The sequence below is a fragment of the Alosa sapidissima genome, chromosome 13, assembly GCF_018492685.1.
Source record: "Alosa sapidissima isolate fAloSap1 chromosome 13, fAloSap1.pri, whole genome shotgun sequence".
Lineage (NCBI taxonomy): Eukaryota > Metazoa > Chordata > Actinopteri > Clupeiformes > Clupeidae > Alosa > Alosa sapidissima.
The window spans coordinates 25,222,219-25,232,930 of record NC_055969.1 but is presented as its reverse complement, the minus strand read 5'-3'; the positions used below and the strand labels follow the sequence as shown (position 1 = coordinate 25,232,930).

Here is a 10,712-nt window from a genome sequence, read left to right as displayed (position 1 = left end):
AGGCCCTGTGAAGAAGGCAGCATGTTTCTTTAAAAACATGGAATCCAGTCCAAATATGTCTTTTGATTTGGAGTTCTTAATAGAAGTAATTATAGACTTAACCTTGGGTCCAGAAATTTCAGTCAGAGTGAAGACTGGCTGTGATACATCAATTGGTAAGGAGTGTAGTGGACCACTTATGGGACTATGTACTCACTGCTGAAGAGTGCACTCTTGAATGACAATGTGCGAGACAGGGCTGTGGTTTGACAAAGCTTTAATTTTCTTGTTTTTGAAACACAGTTTCCAGCTGTGGATTACGCATTCAGTTTTATGGTACAATATGCAACAGTCAACAATTGATAGCATCTACAAAAAAAATGGAAAGATTACAACCCGAAGTTTGTCCAGCCTTACTGTTACACTGCTAACTTATTGTGGAGCTAAAATCAAAAAATATATCCAGCTTGAAAATAAATTAAAGTTTTGAGAAGCAGTGTAATGTAATGATATCAACCAAACTTCATAAATATACTGTACATCTCATTTAATAAAAAAAGAAGAAAAAAAAAAAAACTGTATACAACATATTTCAACTGACAAGGTGGTGGATCACAACTAGACCATTTTTCCATTGTCTAATAATGCAACTGTGGTCTTTTTTTGGACAAACAGGTACCAGTAGCTTAGCACAGTAGCACAACAGGGCTAGGCCTTTTCCTAGTAGGCAGCTCAACGGCAAGTCCAAGACTGCAAGTTCTTGAGGACTTGGCTTAAGCTAAAATAAAAGTCTATGCGGCTAGCCTGTGGCCCTGAAGCAAAACCCAGAGCTGACGGGGTTATTTAGCAGTTACACCCAAACAATGACAGGAACAAAGATAAACAAAGAAAACATGTCCAACAGTACCCTTTTCACAATAACGTGGCCAGGCCATTTTAAAAGACAACAGCAGACACCGGACAGCAGCTGCTCAGATATGGCCCAGACCCTGGGCTACGTCAGGTGCTACGTCAGTAAACGCATGGCCCCCACATCACAGACAAACAGAGATATGTGTGGAACACTGCAGATATGGCCTCTATTTGGCGCTGGAGATGTGTGTTACTCTTAGAGAAGCTACGCATACAATAACATAAAATAAAATAAAATAAAATAAAATAAAATAATGGCACTGGCAAAATACATGACAAAAACAAGAAACTCAACCTGATTGATTCTTTCCAAAGCACTTAAGGAGACTGTTGTTTAAAAAAACAAAAAAAAACAAAAAAAAAAAACAACATCAATGTGCATGTTGACTTGGCGATTGCTCATTGGTCACAATTCTTTGTGTGTAAACTGCCAAACATACTGCAGATTTGTGAACAAGACAGCTGTGACTGACTGAAAAGATGGCACCTTTGTGTGTGTGTGTGTGTGTGTGTGTGTGTGTGCGCGTGCGCGTGTGTGAGACTTTGGGGACGGCTTGAAGACCACAGGCTAAACCCGGTACCAAATCCCTGTACCTCAGTCATACCAGCATGGTGGTAATATTCAGTAAGAACCACCAGTGTTCACACACATACACACACACGCACACAAACTCAAAGAGACATATTGTATTTGCATACACTAGAGATACACTAAAAAGCATACACAGAAAAAAATAAGTCCAGTTCCCCACTGTTCATCACTGATCTGTACAATCTTTTTTACACATATTTTTCATTTCTTATAAAAAAAAAAGGCCATCAATAGAACACACTCACTCATAAGCATACACACCTGTACACAACTTGCACACGTGAACGTACAGCCACAGACACACAGGCGAGTACATTGGGGAAAGTCCAAACGGAAAATTGTACAGTGTGTTACAGACTTCCCGTGAATGAGGTGGAATTCTTCTTTTTTTTTGTTTCATTTTGTTTTCTTAAAAAAAAAAAAAAATTGCTTGGACTATTGTCTCACAGACAAGGTGTGGCTCTTTTGACTGGGATTTAAGGAATGCCCAACCTATGCACTCAAAAGTAATCTCCTCCCACACACACACACACACACACACACACACACACACAATTTTAAGACTGCATCTAAGATGGCATCACTGAAGGAAATATTACTCTTAAAATTTTACTTAAAAAGATATTTATCTATATCTCATCACAACATTTGGCCGTCTCAGTTCTACAGTTTCCGCTTGATGGTTGGTTTGTCTTCATGGTTTTTCAATTTTGCAATTTACTAACCTATTTGGAATATTCTTAAAAAGCAATGTGTGTGTTTCCTGAAATGGTACGAGCACGACAGCACTTGAAATGTCTGGGAGAAGGTGAAAAAAAGCTTGGTAGGTAAAGTGGCACGCATCACATCTTGCATGCTTTCAAACTGATGGTAGTAGATCTAAAAACCCTGTAGAGGCTCATTATCACTGATTACAAAAACGAATCCCTCCCCCGCTCCGCGGAAAGTACGACTCTCCACTGAACATCTGCCTGATCGTAAAAAAAGACGGAGTTGATGAGGTTGATCAAACCAAAGAAATGCTGGCTTCTTTGTCAACCAGCAGGAGAGACTCAGGACAGGCTTCGTCGACTCCGTCTCACCAACCCCCCTCAGAGTTCAGAGAAGCACCTCAGAGGATTCAGGGCTCTTTAAGCAGCTAGCTATTGGAAGAAAGGAGTCCAAAAGACGTGTGTGTTGTTCCTTCACTGAGGTTCACAATGCACATACCTAGAACTCCACAAGGGTCTCATGTCGGCGAACACAGAGAACAGCTTTCCTTGTCTCACTGGCAACACAAGACACGAGACTCGTGAGCACGCGCCCACACTCACGCAGTCTCAATGCATCCATATCACCCCTAAAATGTGTCATTTCAGCACCGAGCCCTTCAGAGATCTCTGGTTGGACGAGTAAATAAGTTCATCACACTGGTATTGGATGCAGTGCTGGGATTGAAGCCAGGGAAATCAGACACACTGAGCGTGCAAGAGGCAAATGGAGCTCGGAGACGAGTGTTGGTATGACGAGAATGCAGGCGGGTTAGTTAGCCTCAAAAAAAAAAGACTTTTTTTTTTAATTCTCGAGTCTGGCAGATAGCTTAAGGACTGTAGCTGCTAGTTTCAGTTGGCTCAAGGAAGAAAAAAATGAACAGATAGGAGGAGTGGAGGCACGATGTGGCTCGGTCATACGCAGGAGCCCCGTGTGGCCTGATCGCACACAGGAGCACGCAGAGTTTCAACAGTTTGATGGAAGATGGATTAGGGTTTTTCTTCAGACTATTCAGCATTCTTCCACTCCGAATAGATACCAAGCATTATCACTGAAACACTGAAAACAGGTTTGCAAAGAGGTTCCTGAAATATCTCAATAGAATAGAATAGTACACACAATGTAAATTATAAAAAAAAAAATGCTTACCAGTAAAAATACACCAGTAGTTTTGGCATTTTGTCTTATTGTTTTAAATACTGTCTCAGCTCTGAAGGACTTAAAAAAAAAGATGGGATCTTTATGAGAGCTATAGATGTGCATTTCTCTAGAGGTGCCCTGACTAAGTTGTGAAAACCCATCAGGGATTTGAAATGAGAAAGGCCAGGGAATGGCAGAAATGTGCGGACCAGGCTGCCCGAAGCCAATTTCTCTGGCGGAAGGAGAGAAAACGTGTGGCACATGTTCAACAGCGGAAAACCACAGGAAAACCACACTGACTCATGTGTACATCACACTCGTAGGACAAGAAATACTGATTTGGAGTGAGGATGGGGGGGGGGGGGGAGAATTGTGTGTGTAGTGCATTCTCAGGCACAAGACAGCATGCAAACGTCACAGAGATTGGGCTGATACTAGACAGTCAGAGATTACGGGAAGGTAGCGTGACCTCAGCAGTTCCTGGAGAGAGAGGGACAGAATGAGACCGAGATGTAAATCAAGCACAGATAGACTATCGAAAGCATCAGGCAGGCTAAGGGCAGGCAACAGGTGAACACGAACGTCACCATCGTGGAAATGAAGGCCTGAGAGCATAAAGCGAAGCCTGTTGAAGCGCGCAATGTCCTGTCCGTGGCTCGCCCTCCATGTTGTCTACAACAGTTGATGTGGGAAAAGAGATACCAAATATTGCTACTGTAGGTCAGAAATAGTGAACCAGAGAGGGTGAAGATAGCTCATGCATTCAGCAGCATCAGGCTTACAGTACACACAAAGACGATGCCTTTGCTTCCTCGTGTAAGCTCTCTGCAGCGCGGAGATACACAACGGACACTGTTAACCGTCCCCTACTAACAGAGCTAGAGATCGTTGTTTTAGCTATAAAGTTATTTTGATCTTAGTATAAGTGAATGTGGCGTTCTAGGGTGAGTAAGTGCTCAAGCGCCTGCTGGAGAATGGCCACTGGCCACTGGGCCAGACTGACGGCATCTGTAACTCATCCACCATCAACCCATCCGACACCGATCATCCCCCCGCCACACACACACACACACGCCCCCCCACATCTCAATCTCTATCGCTTCACTTGTGTTTCCATGCACTCTCACTGTTGGCTCATTTACAAAGACGTGAGATTCTGTTGTAATCTCTACAACACCCACAAAGCCTGAAATAGGCCAAAAACAAAACAAAAACAAAAAATGGCCCAGAGAACACACACAAAAACTTTCATAACACTCACACACTCACACAAAAAGGCTCTCTTGGGCTTCATCACCTACTGTAACATTTAAAAACAACTACAAAAACAACACAAAAAATTGAAAACGAAACAAACAACCACACACTCGACACAATGAGTTCCTCATCCATCGTCAAAGCCCACCTCCTCTCTTCCTTCTCCGTAGTTGTCCATGGACAGTTTGATTCTCTCTGGTCTCCTCGTCCCTCCTTCTTGATCTTGATTGCTCCCCACTCACATGTTCTCTGTGGGCACCATGGTGTGTGCATGTGTGACTAGTCTCTGCCCCCCACGACCTCTGACCCCAAAGGCTACGGGGCAGCAGAGCCGGTTGGTGGTGACGTTGGTGACTGGTGTGGTGTGTGTAGGTGTTTGAGTGTGTGTATATATATATATATATTTATAATTTATATGTGTGTGTGTGAAGGGTGTGTGGGGGGGTGTGGGGGGTGGGTTATACGTCCAGAATCTCCTCGGCTGTGCCCCCACAGCGGAGCCGGTACCGCCCGGTCCGCCAACTGATGGTGGGGTCCCACAGCGCCGACAGGAAAATCTGAATGGCCATGGACTCCCGGATGAACCAGGCCACCGCATAGTCCAGCTTCGAGAAGGATGGTGGTCCACCCTGACGCAGGAGAGAGAGGGATAGAGGGATGGAGAGATGGAGAGGGGAAAAGAGAGAGAGAGAGGGATGGAGAGGGAAGAGAGAGAGAGAGAGAGAGAGAGAGAGAGATTGGGGTTTTATTTATCATTGTGCATCTTCAGATACAATTCATGTTTATCATGTTGAAGCCAAAGCAAGCTGATGTTCTGCCCTGTTTACAATGATGTTCCCTATCTGTGCATTGACATTGACGTTTACATTTATTCAAAAGAGGAGACCCAAGGTCTAACTAGAACCAAGGAGCAGGACCGGAGCACACAACGCTTTAAGTGATTTTTATTAGCCTAGTGCAAACCGACTAATGTTTCGATGCCCATGCATCTTCTTCAGAGTTTGACAGAGTTCAGTTTGACTCTGAAGACGACGCATGGGGGTCGAAACATTAGTCGGTTTGCATTGTGTTGTGTGCGTTGTGTGCTCCGGTCCTGCTCCTTGGTTCTAGTTAGACCTTAGGTCTCCTCTTTTGACTTCTGCGTCCTGTTCCGTGAGCACCAACCAGGCTGAAGCACAAGTGACCCCCTTCTACTGTTTACATTTACTCGTCTAGCCGACGCTAGCATCTACGCCTCTATCCCTCCACATCTCTGCTCTGTCTCTGCTGTGGACTGCAGCTGACGGATGAGGTGACCGCTGTTGCAAGTACCTGGACTCCCCGTAGCTGGATGTAATCGGAGATGAACCAGGCCAGGCAGTGGCACATGAAGAACACCATGATGTCCCAGCGGAAGACGTGGTGTGCTGCCCAGCCAATGATGAGGCTGGCCACGAAGCACTCCGAGATGGGCTCGATGATGGTCGCGGGCAGCATGTTGATGCGAAGCTTCGCCCACCTGAGCGAGAGGTGAAGAGAGCAAAGGTCATGAGCGTGCTTGACAGCTGAGGTTAAGAGGATGCATTTGTGAGTTGGTTTCACAGACATGCATCAGGTTGGATGCAAATAGTTTCCAGGAAAGTTACGTTGCACACAGGGCCAGATCAAAAACAATGCGGGTCAAAGATCTAGAGATGTATTCCTCTGTTATGACGTGTGTGTGTGTGTGTGTGTGTACAATGTCTACCTGATCATGTGTGTGTATGTGTGTGTGTGTGTACAATGTCTACCTGATCATGTGAGCACCTCTCATAATACATTAATGTTAGTCTGCCTCTATAGTTTAGCCGTCCTGTAACCCATGGTGTATGTATGATAGATAGATGGATAGGTGGTTACTTTATTGATCCCTTAAGGGTTGTATGGCTGTATGGTTATATGTCTTATGTTCTAAATGTTTTAATGGAGCTAGTATTATGGCATTATGTTTTATTGCTGTGATTTAATATGTTCTTTTTTTAACCACCATGTGCCTAGTATAACATCTTGCCAATGAACTACAGTTAAAATTTAGCCTGCTGGCTAACACTGGCACATTTACAGAAATCTTGATCAATGTGCACTGTCCTTTAAATAAATAAATGAAATGAAATGAAATGCGTGTGTGTGTGTGTGTGTGTGTGTACAATGTCTACCTGATCATGTGTGTGTGTGTGTGTACAATGTCTACCTGATCATGTGTGTGTGTGTGTGTGTGTGCAATGTCTACCTGATCATGCGGGACTGAAATTGTGCAATGGAGTAGGAGCCCGAGTTCTGCATGGCTACCTGCGTTGCCATGGAGAATTTCCATCCTCTGCCAAAGAGAAGGGGGTTGGGGGAACAGGGGAAACATGTACGCATCATTTTACGCTCTGCTGGAGACCCACAACAGCTCTATTGAGCTGTCAGCAACACACACAGACACACGCACACAGACACACACACACACCAAATGAAACCCCAATGGCACTGCTCAGCGCAATACAGCCAGAACAGAGGAACCTGCTTAACCAACAACTTAAAAAACAAAACAATGGTCAGCATAGACTGTCAGAAGTGAAGCCATCGGACGGAACTAAAACATGGCAGAGATTTAACCCATTATGGTCAACTTGCCCTGACTGCACAGACACACACACAGACACACGGAACTAAAACATGGCAGAGATTTAACCCATTACGGTCACCATGCCCTGACTGCACTGACACACACACACACACACACACACACACACACAAGGAACTAACTTGACCACACAGACTCTGACCTTTTTTCCAAACCAATATGGCCGACCAAGGTAAGTAAGGCCATGAGGCCACGCCATGCTACTCATGTTTGGACACAAGGGAAAGGCCCTGAGCTGTGTGTTGTGTGCATATCAATCAAACCATCATATTCCATTTGGTCAGGCTGTGATGAAATGAACCTGCTTTGCTCGCACTGCATGCGGGAGGTGTCCTAACCGCAAGTGTAAGCAACAAAATAAGTTTTATTACAGTGTTTTCTACTGGAATGTTCTAACTGGACGCGACTCGACACAGTGCTGCTCAGCGTGATGCACCGCAACGTTTGAGCCCTATTTTTAGTTTCATTCGGTCGCTCGCTTCAACACGAAACATGACGCAATAGAACACTATATTTAACTGATTCAGTGTGGACGGAGAGCACTCAATGCTAAGCAACAGTCGCTATCTCACTTCCCTCAGTTAGGACGACCTGTAACGTTAGCTCACTTCCCTCAGTTAGGACGACCTGTAACGTTAGCTCACTTCCCTCAGTTAGGACGACCTGTAACGTTAGCTCACTTCCCTCAGTTCCTCCGTCTCCTTCACCCAGTGGTGCGTGAACGTTATTACTGTAAATCAACGTGTGGCATGCCATAGTGGTGCGTGACCTTTGATTACAGCAGGGGCCAGCCACTTTGTCTAGCGATGTGTAGCGTTGCGTAGCGCGATGAGTAGACAGATAAACGGGTGGTGTGGCGAGAGATCTGGCTGTGGCGTCCATTACTGAGGTGCGCTGCGTCTCTGCACGGTTTCTGGACGGAAGCAAAATGTCTGAGCCTGTGACGTGCTGTAGGATTAAGTCATTAAGCACTAGGTGGGCACCAACGAAATATCTATCCACACATAGGCTCTGCATCCTCACACACACACACATTCCAGTGTGCACAGACACACACACACATACGCGCACTATAGAGTGTGCGCACACACAAATGCACAAACACGCACACACACACACACACACCTGTCGGCGATGGCTTTGGCCATGAAGTAGTCCTCTGCGATGTACTGGGCGAAGGCGATGAGTCCACCGGCCTGGTCCAGGATGTCCTTGCGCATGAGGCACGACATGCCCGTCACACACTTGATGCCCATCACGTTAGCGGAGATGTAGGAACGCGGGTGTGACGTCCCAAAGTATACCTGAGGGGAACCAACACACACACACACAAACAAACATTTATCACGATTAAAGGCTTGAAACAATGAAAGAAAAACAACAATGTGACCTAAACATGACCTAAATAATCGTTTCTCACACACACACACGCACTATTGCCTATAATTGCACACCCACGCACACACACACAAAGCAAAACCAGTCCAGAGCAGGTTTTTTGAGGAAACAAACATTAACGATTAATTTAACGAAAAGCAAAAGGGCATCAGCAGCCGCCTCCTCTTCCTCCTCAGGAAGAAACGTAACCCCAACACCAACACAGCATTGGAGTTTAACACCAGCAAATCAGCTGTGTGTGTGTGTGTGTGTGTGTGTGTGTGAGAAGAAACGTAACCCCAACACCAACACAGCATTGGAGTTTAACACCAGCAAATCAGCTGTGTGTGTGTGTGTGTGTGTGTGTGTGTGTGTGTGTGTGTGTGTGTGTGTGTGTGTGTGTGTGTGTGTGTGAGAAGAAACGTAACCCCAACACCAACACAGCATTGCAGTTTAACACCAGCAAATCAGCTGTGTGCATGTGTGTGTGAGTAAACTTAACGTAGAGTTTAAAGTGCAAATCAGCTGCAAGATCATAACAGATGATCTGCCCCACCCACCACAGGTCAACGATAGGAAACACTGACTTCCATTTCAAGGTCATAAAACAGTGTGTGTGTGCACGCGTGAGGTTGTGTGTGTCACCACCATCAAGCTATCTTGTAAAGTGCTAGGCAACACATCACTGCTGATGACGCAAGTAAGTAGGTAAGCAAGGACGCGTTTTGAAGAGGAACAGGCACTGCTCCAATTTCTACTCTGAGTGAACTTCTGTGTGTGTGTGTGAGTAAATGTTCTGCTCCAATTTCTACTCTGAGTGAACTCCTATGTGTGTGTGTGTGAGAGTGTGAGTGTGTGTGTGTGAGTAAATGTTCTGCTCCAATGTCTTCTCTGAGTGAACTCCTATGTGTGTGTGTGTGTGTGTGTGTAAATGTTCTACTCCAATGTCTTCTCTGAGTGAACTCCTATGTGTGTGTGTGTGTGTGTGTAAATCTTCTACTCCAATGTCTACTCTGAGTGAACTCCTATGTGTGTGTGTGTGTGTGTGTGTGTGTGTGTGTGTGTGTGTGTGTGTGTGTGTAAATGTTCTACTCCAATGTCTTCTCTGAGTGAACTCCTATGTGTGTGTGTGTGTGTGTGTGTGTGTGTGAGTAAATGTTCTGCTCCAATGTCTTCTCTGAGTGAACTCCTACAGTATGTGTGTGTGTGTGTGTGTGTGTGTGTGTGTGTGTGTAAATCTTCTGCTCCAATGTCTACTCTGAGTGAACTCCTATGTGTGTGTGTGTGTGTGTGTGTGTGTGTGTGTGTGTGTGTGTGTGTGTGTGTGTGTGTGTGTATGTATAAGTATAAGTGTATAAGTATAAGTATATATACTCTTTTGATCCCGTGAGGGAAATTTGGTCTCTGCATTTAACCCAATCCGTGGATTAGTGACAAACAGCACACAGTGAACATACAGTGAGGTGAAGCACACACTAATCCCGGCGCAGTGAGCTGCCTGCTTCAACGGCGGCGCTCGGGGAGCAGTGAGAGGTTAGGTGCCTTGCTCAAGGGCACTTCAGCCGTGGCCCACTGGTCGGGGCTCGAACCGGCAACCCTCCGGTTACAAGTCCAGAGTGCTAACCAGTGGGTGTGTGTGTGTGTGTGCGTGTGTGTGTAAATGTTCTGCTCTAATGTCTACTCTGAGTGAACTGAGTGAACTTTGGGGGTTGTAAACAAGGGAGGCTGATGGTGGGAACGCAGGTTAAAAGGTGAGGCTACAACGAGGGGCAATGCACTCTGGGTCAGAGCAGGGGTCAGGGGAAAGTGTGTGTGTGTGTGTGTGCGCGCATGTGTGTCAATAAACTGGCATAACCAGTATTGTGCAAACATTGCATCAACAACACACCACAGTGACGGTGACATCCATGCAGCAAGAAACTGAAAAAGGAGCCCAACACACACAAACACACACACACAGACACACACAGGTGTTATTTTTCTCTTCCCTGGCCTGAAATGTTTCCAGTGGCAACAGAACCAGTGTCCTGCAGCCGGCATCATGGGAGTAGTGGAGTC

At 45.5% G+C, this 10,712-nt stretch overlaps 1 protein-coding gene across 1 annotated transcript in view; it reads right to left on the bottom strand.

The window, feature by feature from the left end:
- Positions 1-239: 239 nt before the first annotated feature.
- Positions 240-10,712, bottom strand: part of ugcg (UDP-glucose ceramide glucosyltransferase) — a 39,602-nt gene continuing 29,129 nt past the window's right edge. The window contains exons 6-9 of the mRNA XM_042058523.1: positions 8,403-8,581; positions 6,879-6,965; positions 5,942-6,128; positions 240-5,259 (exon numbers count right to left, since the gene is read on the bottom strand). Coding sequence (XP_041914457.1) covers positions 5,089-5,259; positions 5,942-6,128; positions 6,879-6,965; positions 8,403-8,581 — 624 coding nt within the window. The 3' untranslated portion in view covers positions 240-5,088. The remainder of the gene's footprint in view (positions 5,260-5,941; positions 6,129-6,878; positions 6,966-8,402; positions 8,582-10,712) is intronic.